This window comes from Lutra lutra, chromosome 2, assembly GCF_902655055.1.
Source record: "Lutra lutra chromosome 2, mLutLut1.2, whole genome shotgun sequence".
Taxonomy (NCBI): domain Eukaryota; kingdom Metazoa; phylum Chordata; class Mammalia; order Carnivora; family Mustelidae; genus Lutra; species Lutra lutra.
Window position 1 is genome coordinate 114,237,121 of NC_062279.1, and position 21,173 is coordinate 114,258,293.

At 34.1% G+C, this 21,173-nt stretch overlaps 1 protein-coding gene across 1 annotated transcript in view; it reads right to left on the reverse strand.

The window, feature by feature from the left end:
* Positions 1 to 19,228: 19,228 nt before the first annotated feature.
* Positions 19,229 to 21,173, reverse strand: part of LOC125094280 (bifunctional heparan sulfate N-deacetylase/N-sulfotransferase 4) — a 265,257-nt gene continuing 263,312 nt past the window's right edge. Inside the window, exon 14 of the mRNA XM_047719926.1 lies at positions 19,229 to 19,935. Coding sequence (XP_047575882.1) covers positions 19,816 to 19,935 — 120 coding nt within the window. The 3' untranslated portion in view covers positions 19,229 to 19,815. The remainder of the gene's footprint in view (positions 19,936 to 21,173) is intronic.

Below are 21,173 nucleotides of genomic sequence, written 5' to 3' on the forward strand. Positions count from 1 at the left end.
GTTCTCCCCTCTCATACATGCCCATTTCACTCACATTCACAATTCAGAATTTGATTCAGGTGTATTTTCCTCTAGAAAATGTTCCCAAATCTACTAAGTCCTTCTCATTTCTCCCACGGAAACCCACATATTATTTTATCAGGATATTAGCTTTCTGTATTGAAACTGATTGGTCATTTTTCTCTCCCCCCACTTAACTCTAGACAACTTGAAGGCAGAAGCTGTAACTTTTTCATTAAACCTAGTAATCCTGAGCTATATTAAGGGATCTATAAATGTCTACTAAATGAATGAATGATACTGTTGTAGGTGAAGTTAGACTGAGGTTCAATCTGTCTAAAAGCATTCAGCCTATTTCAAGCACTTCTAACATCCACTCTGGGGGGGGGTCTGATTATTAAAACAAACAAACAAACAAACAAACAAACAAAAAACAAAATCCCACCAAAACTTCAATTGATTCATTAGGGGGTTATTATAGAATATTTAGTATTACAGTACATACTTAAATTAATTATCTGGGAACAATCAGAACAATATGTATAGGTCAGCATAAAGAATAATTTCTATGATTTTGGCCCAAGTCCAAGAGGTTTTTTTGAAATAGGTTCGTAAGTACAGTTTTATCAGTTGCATTTTTTTTTCTGATTAAGCAAGCTTAATGATATATTTTAAGAGCAGACCAATTAATTTTATTTTGTTCATTTTTATATTCTGGATGGCAAATCAATGTAAAAATAGGTTTACAGAATAGATTATTGAGTTCATATGGTAATGGTCACAAAGCAATTAGAGACAGTTCAATAACAAAGCACCATAGCCATATACATTTTTATGGCCTGCTATCTCATTGTTTAAAGTCATGATTTATGAAGTGAAATATTATTTTAACTCTTCTTTCGCTTTGTGATATTTAATCTTATGCATAACTCCTTTTGAAGAAAAAGATACTACAGAAAGCAAATTTGAAAATGCCACTTGCGTGTTCTTCAAATTCAATTCAATCAAGTTTGATTTAAAATAATTAATTTAGGGGCACCTGGGTGACTCAGTTGGTTGAGCATCGGACTCTTGCTTTTGGCTCAGGTCATGATCTCAGTGTTGTGAGACAGAGCCCTGAGTAGGGTTCCTCGCTCAGTGTGGGAGTCTGCTTGAGATTCTTTCCTTCTGTCCCTTCCCCTTTCATCTTTCTAAAATAAATAAATAAGTCTTTAAAAAATAAAATAAAAGAATTTAGTTTAGCAAATATTTATTGAGAACTTAATATTGTTCTGGCTCTCTGTCCAGGCTAAAAGCATTTCTAAACTTTTTTCCTATCACAGGAAGATTTGTCTACAATATCCTGACAATATTTTTATTTCTATAGTTAAAATAATTATGTCCATCTACAGATATATTGCTTTAGTGTTCATAGTGAGACAATGTCAAATGGCTGTGAACTTTGTAGAATATGAGATGATCTCACGAGGCATAGGAGGTTGGTGATGGAAATCGATCAAGTGAATGAGTTCTTCCAGGAATGGTTATATGAAATCATTCATATTCTACAAACCTTGTAGATATGTTTCTTTTTTATTCATAATTCATACCATGTTTTAAATAGGCTGTGATTTTTTTTTCAGTCACTAAACTTTGGTAAAGTTTACTACATATAACATAATGAAATATGTAACAAATTTGAACAATATTAAACTAAAAAAATCTAAGATTTGATGAGCTACCCTGCAAGTGCATAATAAGCTCATATGTCCCCTGAGGATATGGAGAAATGAAGCCATATGAACCTAATTTACCTAAATTGCTTGAGTTTTTTGTTAATTTAAAAAACTATGTTCAACCTTTTTGAAGTTCTTTTTTTAAAAAAAGATTTTATTTATTCATTTGAGAGAGAGAGAGGGAGAGAGGGAGAGAAAAAGAAAGAGAAAGAGTATCAGCAGTGGGGAGGGGCAGAGGGAGAGGGAGAAGCAGACTCCCTGCTAAGTAGGGAGCCTGATGCAGGACTTGATCCTAGGACCCTGAGATCATGACCTGAGCCTAAGACATATGCTTAACCTGAGCATATGTCTGAGCTACCTACGTGCCCCTGAAGTTCTTACTGTTGCAATAAAAAATGATATATGGTTATATGAGAAGAGATAAAATTATGATTTTTCTATTTAAAAATTTTTTATATAAAACACCAAGGAAATCAACCACAAAACAATTAAAATTCTTGGAAAATCATCCTATTGTACCAAAACAAAATAATTAAAAGATTCCCATAGCTCTTCTATGGAAACAATAGTTTTCCCATAATGAAAACTAAAGCTTTAGAAATCATACCGGGGAAAATGTTCCCCTATGCATAATACTAACTAGATTATCAAATTTGTGGAGAAAACTGGGGATTAATCTTAAGATATCTACAAAAATCTTACTTTATATATATAATAACTTTATACAAAAAATAAGACTTAAGTACATAATATTTTTATGGAAAGACTGAATAATTTAACAATATTTTATTTTATTATTTTATTAAGATTTTATTTATATATTTGGCAGAGAGAGAGAGAGAGAGAGAACAAGCAAGTAGAGTGGCAGGCAGGAGAGGAACAAGCAGTCTCCACACTGAGCAGGGAGCCTGATGTGGGGTTTGATACCAAGACCCTGGGATCATGACCTGGACTAAAGGCAGGCACTCAACAGATTGAGCTAGCTAGGAGCCCCAATTATGATGCAATTCTATTCAAAACTTAACAGGGTTAACATGTTTACATACTTGTCAAGATTTTATTAAAATTGTGTTAGAGAATAAACAAATAAAAAGAGATAGCACTTTTGAAAATAAAGAATAATTCCAATTGTATAAACTAAAAGCTAGAGGGATAATAATGCTTGATATTAGCTCAGTATTATTTCAATAGAAGTGAAGACCCTAGTTTATGTAATTTAATATTTGATAAAAATAGCACTATAAGACTGCAGAGGGAGTGAAGGAAAGAACTTTTGACTATTAGTATCGCTTGACATGTGGGCAGTGGTTTATTGTAGGATAATGAGGTACCATAATTCCTCCAGCAGAAACAATTAGTGAAAGTCAGGTTAATATTTGGTATAGCCTCTTCCTGAACCAAAATAACTCTAATACATATAGTATAATGTGCTTTCAATAATTTTATTAGTATGAATAGAAACTAATTTGTTTAATAAAATTGATATTTTCTGCAACCATACAGCTGCAAAATAATGTCAATAGTCATAAAGGTACTGTAAATTAAAGATGTGTTTCTAATCATATATGTCTCTGCTGGTAATATATAACACATGGACATTGTTATATGTTTGAGTGTCACAGACAACATTTTTTGTTATATATTTCAGGTTTATAAGTACTAATAGAAGTGGTGCTTTGCATAATATTACCAATATAATGTGTTAAAGTTTGGCTATTATTACACTGTCCCCATATTTCTTGTTCCTTTGTGGAGCTCTGCAATGATTATTTTGATCAAAAATACTATACCGATTGCCCAAAGTAACTTTAACTTGACTTGTTTTTAAAATGATTTAAGCATGTTAAGAAGGAAAACAGTGAATTTTTAAATTAAATTATCAGATGCTAAGTTATGACTTGATATTTTATGGGAAATAACTATCACTTATACCAACTAAAATACATGTGATTTGTTTAATCATGCAAATGTTATGTGTATTTTTTCTATTTTTTGACTTGTTTTACCAATGGAATCAATGATTTCTTTTCTTTTCTTATATAAATCTGATACCAAGACAGATATAGCAGAACTCCAGCCTTTGGGAAAATTAATTAGTGTCAGTACATGATGGTAAGCACAGGGTCACATTTCCAACTCTCTTTGATTTCCTCCTAGCAAGGTAAATAAATAGGAGCAACAATAAAAACAATTCTTTCCTAGAATTTGACAACTGAAAAATTAAAACATTTTAGGTTTCTTGCCTTGGACTCTCTGAAATACAGATCACATCCCTTAACTTCCTAGGTGCTCTCCTCCTCCAGGCTTCATGGTCTGTAAGAACCCTGTGTCTTGACCTGGCGAGGCTTACTGCCGGGTTTGCTCTGATGTTATCCTGAAGAACAGGGTTATTGCTGTGGCTTTCCTTGTTTTTCTTGGCTTAGTCATGATATAGGCTTTCTAAAGCCAATATCTAAATGCAGTCTTTTTTTTTTACACGCCCCATGCAATCACCATTTCTCATGGTGCTCATGCTCGTGAATCCAATAGGGCTTTTCTTATTTGACGACTCTGTGAATCCCTGGATTTCTGTGCTTCTGATGGATAGATCTTAGCAATTTCTGCCTTTAAGAACAGTTGTAAAGGAGGTTGGGAAACAATGCATTTGGCACCCTCTCTGGAGCAGTGGAGAGGTCTGCAATAAATCCACGGAACTTATTGCTGCAGCTTTGAGCTTTGAAACAGACCAATTTACTCTCCTTTCTGTAGGGTCTAATTCATTAGACTCCTGCTATAAAACTTTTATTGGAGAAGTGGAATCATAAAGTCAACCAGAAAGAAAGGATTTGGTTATAAGTGGTATAAGTGTCATAATGTGAAGAATAAAATGCTACAGACAACATAAAAGTATTTATTTACTGCTTTTGGAAGTGAAATAGTGTGAAAAAGATAACAATACTGCATTCCTAGTGATGATAAATTCCAATTTTTGCAGACTTTACAGTGGTCTGGCATAGTTGAATGCTTGCTGTATTGAAGACATGGTTACTATATCTGTATCACTGTAATGCATGCAAACACACACACACAAAACACGCGTGCACACACATAGTATATATTATGCATTTATATATGGTTATGTGTGTATATGTATATACGTTTTCTATGCATATACAGAAATATACTATGTAAATATTATATGAAATATGTATGTTAAACATAGACAAACATGCCATGGTATATGTATTTGCCTGTATTCTCCTGGCTAAGGTATATGACTTGATTCGGAATTACGAACAACTGTTCCTCTTTTATAGAAATTTGGAGTAGTTAGAGGTCTCCTGCTCATTTGCTTCTTTCCTAGCCCATAAATAAGATTAAGATCTGTTGAGCCGAGTTATTAAATAAAAGAACAATTAAATAAGTAAACAGAAAACTTTGTACACAGATAGACAACCAATTAATCAAACATTAGCTGTAATTCCTCACCAAATGTTATATCTCTCTCTCTTTCTTTTACTATTAAACATTATCCTCTTCAGAATTAGAAAAGAACATAAGGCTGGAATTTTAGATTTAATTTATGACTTCCCTTTAAAATTCTAACTCAGTCTATTCTTGAACACTTAAAAATATGTGCAAGTTATATGTTACATCTTCCAAGCAGCTCATTCCACATGTGCCCTATTTATTAGAAAAATACTTTTTAAAAAAAAGATTTTATTTATTTATTTGACACACAGACACACACACACACACAGACACACACACACAGATATCACAAGTAGGCAGAGAGGCAGGCAGAGAGAGAGAGGGGGAATCAGGCTTCCCTCTGAGCAGAGAGCCAGATGCGGAGCTCAATCCCAAGACCCTGAGATCATGACCTGAGCCGAAGGCAGTGGCTTAACCCACTGAGCCACCTAGGCACCCCAGAAGAAATACTTTTTCAAGTAAAAAGAAATTTACCTTTTTATAACTTTCATCTTTGTGTGTGTGTGTGTGTGTGTGTGTGTGTGTGTGTGTGACGACTTCTTGAGGTAAATAAGTTCTTGAAACCCATTCTCATTCTGGCTAACTCTTCCTTTTCCTTGTTTATAACCAGACTTTCATCAAAACATTTCCAGTTTCTTCATGTACTCTTCATGTGTTAGGATTTTATGTTCCTCTTGGTTTCTCTTTTCATTGTCTCACTGGTATTTATTGAGGGCTTAATGCAAAGTCCCCAAGAGTGCCAGGTATACAGAATACCACAGTGAAAAAAAGAAAACCTTTTCTCATGGAGTTTATAGTATAGCTAGGGAAATGGACAGACAAATGAAGACTGATCATTCATGTATCAGTTGGTGATAAGTGGTGGGAAGGAACAAGAAAGGAAAAAATATGGGGGAGTGCTGGTGTGGGGTTTGGAAAGACTTGTGTGATAAGGTATCATTTAGGCAGAGAGTTGAAGAAAGGGTGTGTGTGTGAGGAGTGCAGATGTTTAGGGAACAGAGAATGTGAAGGTTCTACAGTTGAAGCCTGTTTGGCATGTTCAGGGGACAGTCGGGAGGATTGTGTGGCCTTAAGAGTGTACAGTAGTGATAGGTAAGTTGTCAAAGAATTGCTCTGGCTGGAATGAAAAATGGGCTGTAGGAGGTCAAATCTGTAAGTAAGAAATGCTATTAGTTCCCTCTGAAAAAGATAATGGGGGCTCTAATTAGGGTGCCAAGATTGGATGTGATAGGATGTTCTTGGAGCCTGAGTAATTTTAAAGATAAAGCTGACAAGAATTGTTAATAGAGAAGAAGAAGGGAGAACAAAGAAGGGAGTCATAGCTGACTGCAGTTTTTAGACTGAACACATGAAATTGCCCTTTCTGTAAATGGGTAACCTATTTTTCTTAGAAGGGAAAAATAGTCCATTTGGTTATAATGTTTTCATATGTCACCCTCTCATAATATGACATTAACTTGAGAAATTCCATGTCCGGGGTGTGATCTGTTTAGCACAAAATAGAGCAAAATGATCAACTTTTATAATCTAAATTTACTGTTATTCTCTCACATGATCTAAATATACTATTTTTAAATGGGCACCAATATTGCATCACCATTTGTGGATGTCCACTATTTTTCATATTGAATTTACCATTCATTTAAATCATGGTGTCCCTTTTGTCCCCAATCTGTGTGTCAAGTAATAGATGTTTGTTTACCAAATGTGTATCCCATTCTTCCTTGCAAATAGCTCATCTATACTTCTCAGCCTATCTTTCAGTGAAGAGTGAACATATGACGAGCTCTGGCCAATAGAACATAGGTAGAAATGATAAACATAACATCAAAGCTTGGCTTTCAAAAAAATCTCTCCCTTAGAAAGTGTCCACTCTCTCTTACGCTTGCTCTTATTGCTTTCTGAATTTGACAAGAATCAATCCTGGGCTTTACATGGTCAAGAAGGCATATTTTCTGGGTGAAAGAGAACACTCATCCCTCCACTATTTAAAATAAATATGAGCAATTTTTATTTTATGATACTACTAAGAACTTGGTGTTCATCTATTACAGTAGCTAGTAGCACCTTAATTAATTTTAATATTGGCAATTCAAGATGTGATGTTACTGAAAGGCAAATGAACGTTTATGACATTGTCCAGGATTGTAGGTAGATGCTATTGAAAAAATGGTTATAGGAGACTGGACAAGAGTGACAAAACATTTGGTAGAACTGTCATACATGATAATTTGAAAAACAGGTCAAATGCTTCCAAGACTATATTGCTATGTGGAGACATTTTGTAATTGAATACTTTTTATTTGTAATTGAAAATAATAGAAGGAAGAGATGAACTCATTCAAGAATCAGTTGGTTTGTAGGCAAACATAAAATGAAGTAGACTCCAGGTATGTGAAGCTTCAAAGTTTGAAAAATCTAAATCCCCTAAACCTCAAACTATGAGAAAGGTTGAAAGATAACTCCAATTACAAAGACCCATTACAGGGGTTCCAGGTGGCTCAGTTGGTTAAGAGTCTAATTCTTGATTTCAGCTCAGTCATGATCTCAGGCTTGTGAGATTGAGCCCTGTGTCATGGAGCCTGCTTAAGATTCTCTCTCCCTCTCTTTTTGCCCCTTACCCTTCCTAAAAAGCAAACAAAGAAACATAGAGATAAACAAACAAAAACAACAGCAAAGACCCATTACACTCAGCCCTTTGTGAAAGTGAGACTGAATATGACCTTTCCATTTAAGCCTGATGATTTTGTTGGAGTTGCTATAAATTGAGGGGTAAAGGGAAGAATGCAGGAAGGAAGAGATAGAGAGAGGTGTAGATATAATGAGAGAGTCCTGGGCCAGGAAAATGAAATAAAGTAGATTTGAGTACTAGTTCTAGGAAAGAGATTTGGTGATGATCATTGGCACATGGATCTGAAGGGAAACAACTAGATTAGATACCTACTAAGTTTTTGTGGGAAGTATATTGGCAAAGAAATTCTGAGTCCAGATTTTTTTGGTAAAAAAGACTCCTAGAGGGTAGAGATGGGAGCCATCAGGATGGGGAAAAAAAATGATCAAGGCAGATCCTTTGAGTGGGAAAAATTGGGTGTTTATCAAGAAAAACATTTCACACTTCTCTGTCTTCCAAGCAGAAATGCATCATTATTGCCATCTGTTGACAGCCATATGTTTCCTATCTGTCCCATTTCTAAATGGCAGTGTTTATTGTGGCTCTTATGTGCGGGGCCCGTCATTGTGTATCTGTCTGTGATGAAAATGATTTAAACACATATTATCAGACTATGAGAACCATGTCTGGACCTATAAGAGAAGCTGACAGAGGACTCAGAGATTCGCTATATTGAACTGAATGACATGACCAGATAAGCCTTTGTATTAACTTCTTTGAGAAAAGGTAAATGTCTTCCATGTGTCAGAGGAAGAATGTGATGGATATTTGGTAACCGGAAGGTGAACTATGACAGACAACGTCTATTCTGTTTACCAGACCTATTTCCTTTTCCTCTTGGCATATAGCTGGACAACATTTCCCAACCTCCCTTCAATACAATTTGGACTTATGACCAAATTGTGGCTAATGTGATATGTACTAGCATCTTATATATTATTCTGAGTCCCACAAAATACTCCTAAATTATTCTTATTCTGACTTCTGTCTTGCAGGACTGGATGTCCAAAGCCTATAGTGACAAGGAAAGCCATATTTGTGTTTAAAGATGTCGAACTTAGAACAGACTGGATTTCTGAATGACCATATGGAGAAAAATTTCTTCCCTTACCCATTCTCCCCACCCACTGATTGGGTTTTAGCTAAGTGCAAAATAAAGTTTAATTGTATTGACTTATTAAGCTTCCGCAGTTTATCTATTATAGCACATTATTTTGAGGAATCCTAACTAAATCACTTTTGTTGGCCGGTTGGGATTTTGGATTTAAGACTAGGAACTTGTATTTAATTACTTTATTCATGCTGAATCCAGATCACAGCACGGCTTGCCAAGATTTATATCCCTTCCGGTTTTATTCCATATCCAGTTATCTTAATGATAAATTTCAGATCAGGGCCCGTAAGCCCAAAACTTTCAGAATCTAGACACCTGGTCAAAGGAAAATGGTTGGCTGAGCATCTGAGGGAACTGAACTGAAATATACATGCTCCACCTAGCACCAATAAAATGAGTAAAAAAAAAAACAAAACCAAAAAACCCTATTTGCTGGTATCTCCAAAGACTATAATATTGGGATCTTTGATTTATACCTTCATCTGAATACGTTTATAAAATTTTCTTGAACAAAACTGAGGAGTGAGCCACTAAATTTTCTTCTAACATTTATTAATTAATAATAGTCTTTGACAATCTTTTTTCAGTCATTTGATGATTTACTAAACTTCGTTAGTTTGCAGTTCATATTACTCTTGGTTGTTCACCTTCATTGTTCATGTTTAAATAGTGGAAGAAATGTTGCCCCTTAACTGTTGAGATCTAGATAGATATATATCAATGTATTGGGGACTTCAAAAGTTGAAATATCTGCATTCTTCCAAACTTCAAAAAATGATATCTGAAGACCATTTTTATTTGGATTACACAAGGGATTTGGATATTCTATCTCATTTTAATTTGTGTACTGACAGTGAGTTTTCTGTGGAATACTTTTGCCAAATTTAGTTGTAAACACTCAATTCCAGAATCTTCCTCATAAGTAAATACTGTTAAGTTCAATGGTCTATGGCTTACAGAATATACTTTTTAAATTGTTAAACCCAATTAAAATATACATTGAAAATATGTGTGTGTGTATATATATATATATATATACACATATATATATGTTGATATATCCTACTCTCTTATCTTCTGATACTTCTCATTTTATTATTCTTCATTAATAGAACTTAATCAATTTATCTTTTTATAAATATGATGATCTACATTGCACATTCCCTCAGAATGTTCTGAATAAATCCATCCCTTCCAGGAGACTTGAATGTGATGAGAATACTTCAGTTTTTTATTTCAGTTTTTTTTAAAGTCTAAAGTTTTAGATTTTAGTTTCATTTATCAGTGCTCAATCTTTAGGTCCCTATCCTCAACTCTTTATATAAGAAGAAATAAGGCTCATAAGAATTCCATAATTTGGTCAAGCACATAAAAACAGCTGACAGAACTAGAATTTTAAAATGTGGAGATAATGCAATTGATTACTTTGCTATTGTCTTGTTTATCTCTTGTGGATGTAGATTCTTGCATTTTCAAATATGCTTCCATTTTTATGCAATTAATTTAATATGAAGCCAATGTTTTGGTGCATTATTTTTTAAACATGTATTATACATTTACAAATAGGCATGCACAAATTAACTAATAAAAACAAACACTCTTATAGTGGTTGCTATGTGTCGGCTATTGTTCTAGGTGCTTTTATATAGTTTAGCTAATATAATCCTCATAATAACCTCAAAGGGTAGGCATTGTTATTACTTGCATTGTAAAGATGAAGAAATTGTAGCACAGTGAGTGTAAGTGATGTGCGTGAATAAACTCAAATGATGAGTAAGTGATATTGCCAGGCTTTGATCTGTGGCTCTGGTCCAGCGAGCCATGTACCACATTATGCACTGTATTTCTTCATGGTGAAATAGTTTAAAATAGTTTGATAGACCTTGTTATGTAAATCATGGTGGGTTCATACCATTCTTTCCTTTCAGAGAATATCACACAAACTGCTAAATGCTTGCTTTATTATTTATATTGGTTGAAGGTGGCTAAGGGAGGAGGTGGTTGGCATCTACATATATGTGTGCTACCTGTGACAAAGGCATAACTTCTTGTTAACTTAAGTCTATTGTCATATTTCTTTCTAGCTCTGCCACTTCACTAAAATGGGATCCAAGTGTCCTCAGGATCTTGTCTGTGGATGACATTATGTATCTCTTCGTTACAGAACTAAAGGTTTATATGTGCTTAATTTTATCAAGAACTTAAAGGCTTCTGGATGACTAATTTCCAGGCAACAACCAGGGAACATGAAGGAGAGAATTCCAATTGACCTGGACATTAAATAACAGCTAAAACTAAAATAAAACAAAACAAAACAACCAACCAACCAAACAAACAAACAAACAAAAAACAAACAAAACAGTTGACCTAGACATGTTAGAGTTTAGTAGATAGACTTTGGTACCTGAAAGTACAGAGTGAAAAACATGTCTACAGCTTCACTCTGTAGAATGTAGAGTGTAGAGAGTCTATTTTAGATACCCTAGACAAATGAAACTCTGTTGATTTTGAACCTCAAATGGCAAGTGGGTTACAATAAACCTACCAGTCCCCAAACTTCCCACTATGTACTATTCTTTGACTTATGATCCATCTTCATCAGCAAACAAAATAAAGGAAAATATATTCAATGTAAAATTTCCTCTCCTGACATACTCTCACTTGTACGTCTGTGTGGGTTGGTCCATGTATCAAGATGACACTTCTTACTCTAGGTCAAAAGCAGTGAAAATTTCTTTATGCTTTTTTACAAAATTGTTGACAGTTATACAACCCACAATGATTTTTCTCTCTTGCACCAAATCATATGATCTAGAAATTGGTAGGCATAAGAATGCAGTCATGATTCTCTTGCATCCTCACAAATTGGTTCTGATTTCTCTTTTCTGCTGTATATTCTTACCCTGCTGCTAGTATCTTATTCCTGGCATAACATTTACATTTCTGAAAAGACATGTAAGATTAGCAGAAATCAGAACGGAGTCTTAAATGATTAAGAACATCTTAGAAATAATGGTGTTTACATGGAAATATCTTATTATATGGGGATGTTTTAATTCCAGTTGAACTAAAATATAAAGTGCCAATGTTTTGATTTGAAAAAGATAGGTAACAATTCTACCTATCTTTTTCATGGCATTGTTTCCACAAACAAAAATGTGTCATTAAACAATGAAAATTGTTCCTTTTTTTCCCTTTTTTTTGTTAGTAAAAATTTTCCTTTTTTTTTGTTAGTAAAAAAAAAATCTTTATAACTCAAGGGCCTCAGTGATCAAATACCAAGTAAATGACCTCTTATCCTCTTCCATATAGTGAATTTTTAAAAAATTTTAAGCCATACATTTCATCACCCAAAGTGCGTTGTAGACAGACAGCTCTTGGTTTTGTTCTGATTATAAACAAACATTTTTGGGAGCAATACTGTGAGATCTTTAAACCAATCTGAAAGAACAGTGGTCCATGTGGTTCAGTTCCTAATGTGTCTAGGGATGCTTAATCTGGTCTGTTTGGTTGGTCTTATTTATAAGATTAGGTGACTTAGATGTATAAACATAAAGATTCTTAGAAAACAAGCAATACTTTTAAACGCAACAGTCTTGAAAATGTATGTCTTGGTGCTGTATTTGCAAGGATAACTTTATATTTATGTTTTATGCTTACACAATGAAGTCCAGTTTCCTACCACTATAAAGATATAAGGTAATGCACACATTCATTTAACAATTGCTTATTTTGTGCCAGATCCTGTATTATGTATGAGAGATACAAAAATGAAAAGATATTTCTCATTTTGATAACTTACAGTTTAGCATGTAGACAGACATGAGAAATTAACAGTACAATGTAGGTGCAACAATGTATAATATGACTAGTAAGCTAGTTGTTGGGATTATAGCTCTAAATATATTATCATTATTTTCCAGATATTGATGATGCAATGACAAGAGAACTAGAAGACTTCCGGTACAACTTAAAGCCAGAGACCCAAAGTTGAGAGGATTAATATTTCTTTGCATTAGATGTAAAGCAATTAGGAAGCAAAAGGGAGTGGACTTTCACAGCCAGTTTACTTGAGATTCAAAGTGTTATTCTATTAGTGAATCCGCAACGCAATTCATACAGATCAGCTGAGGAAGGGATAAAAAGCGTTCTAGGCAGCAGTACATACAAAAGCCTAGAAATGTAAAAATCACAAGGTCATTGGAGAATTGCAAATACAGCAGTGCCCCCTTACCAATGGGAGATACTCTTCCAAGACCTCAATGGATGCCTGAAACTATGGACTCTCTCTCTATATATGTACTATGTTTTTTTCCATACATACATACATACATACATACATACATAAATACATACATATAATAAAGTTTAATCTATAAATTAGGCACAGGAAGATATTAACAATAATAATTAATAATAAAATAGAACAATTATAAAAATATACGATAATAAAAGTTATGTGATATGACTTCTCTCTCTCAAATATCTTATTGTACTACACTCCCTTCTTGTAATGAAGTGACATCATGAAATGCCTATGTGATGAGATGCAGTGGGGTGAAAGACATAGGCATGGTAATGCAGCATTAGGTTATGGTTGACCTTGTGCTGATACGTCAGAAGCAGGACCATCTGCTTCCAGATGGCAATGGACTGGGTAACTGAAACTATCAAAAGTGAAACTATGAATAAGAGGTACTACTGTCATTGATTGTTACTAGAATTTGGAATGTAACTTTATTTTATTTTCTTTAAAAGATTTTTTTTTAAATTTATTTAACAGACAGAGATCACAAGTAGGCAGAGAGAGAGAGGAAGGGTGAAGCAGGCTCCCCGCTGAGCAGAGAGCCCGATGTGGGGCTCGATCCCAGAACCCTGGGACCATGACCTGAGCCGAAGGCAGAGGTTTTAACCCACTGAGCCACCCAATTGCCCAGAATGTAATTTTAGAAAGACAATTAAAAAAGAATGGTCAGGTAGACAAAATCCCAGACCACACAATATGTTATAATTTGCATATGTCTTTTAGGTTTGGGGAATATTTGAAGGTTTTTAAGGTAAGGAATAATATGGTTATGGTGCTATTTACAAATTATAAAGACCATTCTATCAGTAGTGTGGTATAAGATTTAAAGAAAAGTGAAAGCTCCAGTTCAGAGGTTGTGACAAAATCCTACAGGAGAGATGAAGAGAGGCTATAGTAAAACAGTGGTAAGATGTGGGAGGTGATGCTTAAAATTAAAACTTAAATTATGTGTTGTCTTGATGTCTGCTAAAATGAGAGGATCTTGAACAGCCCAACCACAAATTTCCCTTCTCACTCTGGTTCTTGGGTAAGGTACTCTAGCCCTAAATTCTGCTTAGCAAGTGGACCAGGTGCTGTTTCTGCCTCTCCCTGAGTAGTGGAGCTCAGTTTTCTGCCAGACTGCAGAATTATTCAAACAAGCAAATCACATGTTCCTGTGGGAACAAAGGGTGACCTCACTCCCTTGGTGCTACAAGACCTGTCTCTCATAGCCCCTGTTGTTTATTCTTTCCTCAGGTATGGTGTGCAATGCCTCCTTCCCAGACTAGGAGTATATGTAACAGAAACCGTTATTGATTTCATCTGTCCAGTGCTTCTCATTGTGTGTTGGGCTACCCCTTAGAACTTTAGGGCAGGAATCTTTCTCTCACCAATGGGGTGAATAAGAGATGATCAAGAATAAGTCGATGAAGAAGGTTGAAGCTAGAGCTGCACTGTCCACAATGGAAGCCTCTAACTACATCTGGCTACTAAGTACTTAAAGTGTGGCAAGCCCAAATTATTATGTGCTATAAGGGGGAAATACTAACTAGATTTTGAAGGCTCAGTATGAACGCAAGAATATAAATAGCCCATTCATAATTTTTGTTGATTTCACGTTGAAATATTTTAGATATATTGAATGAAGTATTGAAATTAATCTTTCATAATTTTCTAAAGTGATTATTAGCAAACTTAAAATTACATATGTGGTTTACATTTGTGACTCACATATTTCTACTGGGCAGATATGATTTAATGAAAGACATTCAGGAAAAGAATCAGTGTACCTTGGGCTTGTGGAAGAGAAAGATTAGTAGAAGGACTAAAAGTTGATCTGATTGGGTGTAGTTTTTAGAAAGAAAAGGGGATTGAGGAGAAGCAGAAAATTTCCCTGAAAAGGGAAGAGTTCAATCAAGAATTCATAATGATGTGCTCAATTTAGGTGTCAGGTAGATATGTAGATGTGGATGAACATCTAAAGTGGGTACATCTAAGGTAGGTAATAGGTCTGGAATTCAGGGGTTAAAGATCCAGATTTTGGAGTCACTAGTTCTGTGGAGTTACTAGTTCATCGAAAGCCATGAATACATTCTACAGCTGGAATGTAAACTAACAAGATAGTTAATGGTGTATATTAAAGTTGGGCAAATAATTAAGTATATTTGTAGTCCTCAACACACTTCAACGTCTCTCAATGAATTTTTATTGAGTATCTATATATGAGAAACAATTTCTTGGATGAAAATTATTTATGTAAATGTCTCATTTCAAACCTGAAATACTGCATTTGCAGAAAAAATTTCAAAAAATAATATTTGATATTGACAAATATAACATAAAGTAATATATAAAAGTGCAATAAAATGTTTCTTTTGCGGAAAGAGATCTTATGGGAGAAAGCAAAGTTGACGATAAAGATGTGAAGAATTTAGAGAAAATTTCTTGTAATTTTTAATGAATCTTTAAGTATTGATTCACTGTTATACTTCCATTAAATCTTGTGACTGTTATTTGGTTTGAGGAAGTTGTACCTTTAGATCTGACATTCCTGATAGAATATTTATTGGGTTGCAAAAGAACTGAAGAAGGACATATAATGAAAGGGTCCAAGGGAGACACTTTTCTGAAAAAACTGAGGAAAAAGTAGGTAGGAGGAAAGGGATTTCAATAGGATGGACTGAGATGGAACTACCTTGCTCCAACTGTGATTACAACAATAGCAGAGAACAGCATAATTTCATTTTTGGACAGTGATGCAAAGACAGTTTCCCATTTTCACTAAATACAATTAATTTTATGTTTAAGACATACATGTTTTATTATTAAAGAAAATAGAAAACATATTCTTGTTTGATGAAAGAAGAGATAGTGATTTGATATTATACATTGTTTTTTGTAACAAATACATTCCGGCATAACTACATCAGGGCTTGTGCTAAGTTATTTAAATATATTCTCATGTAATGCTTACAATAACCAAGTGAATAAGTAACACTTTATTGTCTCTCTTTTATAGAAAAGGAAACTGTGGCTCAGAGAAATTCCACAACTTGTCTGAGGCCACGCAGCTAGCAAGAGGCAGGACTGGTATGAAAATCCAGATATCCAAAGTCTACTCTCATAACTTCCTGGTTACACTAGTTATATGTTTGGGATTTAGGGAATGCGTATATAGATAAAAGGTAGGAAGATTAAAAAAAAAGATAGGAAGAAAAAGGAAGGGAAAAAGAACGATCTGTGCATTAAAACCTTAGATTTTAGAGGAGAAACAACATTACTCTAGTGGCCATACCAGTGGTAGTATTTATTCTGGAGAAGAACCAAAGATACGTTATGCATGTACTGTATTTGTTAACAATTTCAATAAACGCAGAGTTCTCTTTCTGCTTTTCCCATCCAGCTCACTGGCTCACACACACATACAAAATGTTCATTTGCATATATATACATATATTGGGCATATATATATGTACCCATAGCTAAGCTGTGTTCCTGTGGTTGTGATAAAATTCTACATGTAAGACTACGGGATTTCTTTCTTTTCAAAATAGTTGGTCAGAGTCATTTTTGAGGTACTTCCATCAAGCAAATGGTTAATATATTATCTAGCCACCAAAACCAGGCTTTTAAGATATTTTTCCACTATAAATTGTCTGTGTAACTAAAAATAAATCAATTATTCATGGCAAATGGAACACTTTATATGACATATTAAAACAGTAAGATAGAAGAACAAAAACTACATGAGCTAAATATAAATTAATTTGTTGAAATTGAAGCAAATAAAATTTCTAAATGGACTAAGAGCATTTCTTAAGAAAAAAATACGGTAATAAAAGGACTATAAATTTTTCTCATTAACATTCTTCCGTGTTGCTTATACAATTCTTTGGGAAGCATTGTTAAATATGAGCAAAATTTGGTTTTGGATGAGATTTGTAATATAATTTTTAAAGATTAGTATTTGACAAGCATGTCATTATATCTTGATGTAGGCTTATAATCAAATATTGTTCCTACCTTTATTAATGTGAAGTAATCAGTGATTATATTTGTGAGTTAGGCAATTGGAAGAAGAAAAGAGGGAAGGTACTGTCTTGTTTAAAGATTTTAGGAAGTTCTTTAAAATTTAAAAAAGTATGTACCTCAAGACCATGAAATAGAGTTGACTTAAAATTTTAAAGAGTTACATATATTAAACTCGACTCAATAATTCTGAAGTAGCCAGTGGGTAAATCAAGATATTCTTAAAGCTGAAAATTTTCCCGATTTATTATAATATTCCTAAAGCCCAGAGTCCTTCTAGTTTACTATAAGATGAAGATGAATTATATAATTAAAATTTATTTTTTCTTCATTATAATCTTAGTAAGAAAAATGTGCACACTGATTGAAATGAATCAGAGAGAAAAGACCAGTTGAATTTGGGGGAATTTTGCTCTCTGATGTCTGTAGATAGGTGAATGAGACTGTATACATTACTTAGGAAAAAATGAGAAAATGTCAAAAATGAGTTACATTCTTACAAATCTGGTGATAAAGGACTTGTGTGAATTTTACTTAATATGAAAAATATCTGCCCTTTTTTTCTAAGAACATTTCTGTTATTCCACGTGGGAAAAAAAAAGTTAATCTCTAGTTCAAAAAAGGAAGTATTACAATATAAACTGGAAGAAGCTAGTGAACAAATAAATCAAATGTTAGAGGTCTAAATACCCAATTATTGTGATTAGAGTGTGCTTAAGAGCAATGCTTTCAAGCACATGATCAGGTAAGAAACAGTTAAGTTGAGAATTTTAGTCTCACACTTAATAAAGGAACAACCAAAGTAATAATCTGTGATTTCTATTAACTCAAGCCCAAGAAAAACTTTCACATTTTCTCAAAAAGTTCCAAAGTCTCTAGATATAGTGGGAAAACAACAGGAAAACAAAAATTTTAATGAAGTACAACACAAAGTTGAATTCTGAAATAAAATATGTGAAAATTCCTGATTCTCTTTCAGATTTGATTTCATCTGGTTGCTTTAAACAACAGCAACAACAAAAACCTAACAAAAAAAATAAGGATCTTCAGTTTCCTTTAAAGATATTGAATTATGTTAAGCATAATTTCTCAAATTATAGGAAAAATAATATTATTTATAGCCTATAGCCAAATTACTCTGGAGGAAGGATGGACCGACAGGTAATGTTACCCAAGCGTTTGATTTACTGTTCTCTTGAAATTTTACCCTCATGTATCACACTGAAAAGATTAACAAAGCCTTAATATATCTTCATTGAAAAATGGGATAAAAGTTCAACCAGCATGAAAATAACCTCCAAAAGGAGAGGAACCTAAAGCTCTAAGACACTTCTCCTTAGAAAGTAATTGTTGGGAGCATGGCTGAGAACTAGGGTTTAGGTTAGAGAATTAGTAATGTTCAAAGAGGTAAGTTTTAGATTATATATATATGTATACATATATATATATGTATATACATATATATTTAAATAGGCATTAAAAACATATCTTCTGCAATAGTATATATATTGGCATATATAAAAGTCCATGCTTTAAAATGATTGACATAATGCTACATAGAAGGCACAAGTGCCCCACTCTACCTGTAAGCCCATGTTGATGTTTTCATTCCATATCTTACCAATAAAAATGTTTTATCCCATAGATAGTGAAAAAAACTTATAAATACTACATCACTGTAAAGGTGGAGATACCTAGATTACTAGTATGGTAGGGTTATGGACCCATGGAAAGATGGCATTATACATACTAGTTAATACTATACAGAGTATGCATTCTCACTCTTTTTCCCCAAAATTTCTGATAGATTTTGTTGGACCCATATTGCAGAATTCACTGAGAATGGATTGCCCTGCCAGAGAAAATAGTATTATCAGTGAATGTGGAAACTTTCCTTCTATAAAAGGAAAACAGACGGCAAACACAGGAGGCCACAACTTTACAACTTCCCTAGCAAGTGAAGGAAATCCATAAAGAGGAGTAACAGCGGAAAATATGTGGGCTAAATATGATAAATAATAACTGCTCAAAATAAGATTATGGGATCATAGGATTGCTTTTCACAACAAAAGCAAATTGTTTTTAAATCAGCAAAGAGAAAATGTAAGCCCTTAAATTCAGATATTGGGTTCCTGCTACCTTCATTTTCAGATATCTCTGTCCTTATATTTTCCTCAAGATTCTAATCTGTCACTTGCATATAATTAGGATTCTCGGTTTTATGTAGAATTTCTGAAACCTTGTGATTAACCGAGTAACTGGGCTGTGTTATGATCCCCGCACTGGAAACTGGATAATGCCACAAAACCCCACATTACTTCCTAGAAGCTCACACAGGGATGGATGCTAGTAATTGCCAATGCGCGCATATATAACAGTTTTCATTTTATGAAAAAGATAGAAGGAATTTGATTCACACAGTCCTCTGTTGACAATCACAAGTGCAGTAGAAGAGTAAAAGATGTGGGGTTTGCTTTTCTATTTAACAGTAAAAGGAAGCATCCTTCGAGCCTTGTTCTTGTCTCCAGTGCTATCTCACTTTCTGTAGCTCCTGTCTCAGCCAGGATGGCAGAGGCTGCCCCAGTCTGTGTAGCAGTTTGGACAGTTCCACGTTGTGATCTCGGTAGTAATTAGAGAGGAAAGTTCTAGACTGGAAAGCAAAAAGCAAAAACAAAAACAAAAACAAAAAAACACAACACACTTGAAGGAGGTTATTAGTTCATTAAACATAATTATGCAATCTACATTTCTTAAGAAATTCTATTACAATATAGGTGTCTATAAAATATGCATTTCTTTGTATTTTTCCCTAGATATCACTCGTAATTACCTTTTTAAAAAGATTTGGCAGAACTGCAGCTATAAAATAAAAATACGTCCAGTTATATCTTTCCTAGCTAACATACCACAGAGGCACTTACTTGTTGCAGTATTGGTCAAGTCTACGCGGGGGAAGAAGTTAATGAGAGGTAATGGCACTAAAGAAGAATGAGGTAGGGACCTGAAGTGGTACCAAATCTACAAAAGTGAGCTAGAAAAAAACCAGACATTTCCTTCAAAATTGGTCACTTTGTGTGAAATTGGGCTATAGTATAAAAAGGGAACATAAATAACCATAAAAGCTGAAATTCATGATTAAAGAAATAACTTACAACTTTGCAAAAATATTTTCTATGTTCGGGACAAAAATTGATGCATTTATTTATTTATTTAAAAGATTTTCATTATTTATTTGAGACAGAGAGAGTAAGAGAGAGCATGAGAAGGGAAAAGGTCAGAGGGGGAAGCGGACTCCTTATGGAGCTGGGACCCCAATGCAGGACTCGATTCCAGGACTCCAGGATCATGGCCTGAGCCAAAGGCAGTCGCTTAACCAACTGAGCCACCCAGGTGTCCTAAAAATTGATGCTTTTAAAGCAAGAGATTTTGCTTCCAAAATATTATAAGATCTCATTATAAAAATCATTATAATGAACTTCCTTGTGATTCTTAAATTCCTATCAAGCTGGAATGATTGGCCCTTATTAGATGAATAGGTTAAAAAATGCTCAAATATATCAGTAGTCTTACTTTATGTAAGCAGAAAATTTATAATTGGGTTTTCTCCCAGGATGTCACTTACCTCATATTATACCCCAATGAACGTTGTTTTGTATCTCTGACTACTAGTTTATAATATAGTTGAGAAGACTTTTCCTTGTGGAACAGGAGCAGTGGCTCAAACACTGTTTTCAGTCTGGTCAAAGTTATAACATCACTTTAGTCCTTTCTAATATTTTAACATAAATGAGTCTCTTTCTTCGTAAAACTCCCTTGGCAACTTTTGTGCACATTGTGGAAATGGACTTAAGACAATTGCATTTCATCTTGTACCATCAACCAGGTATT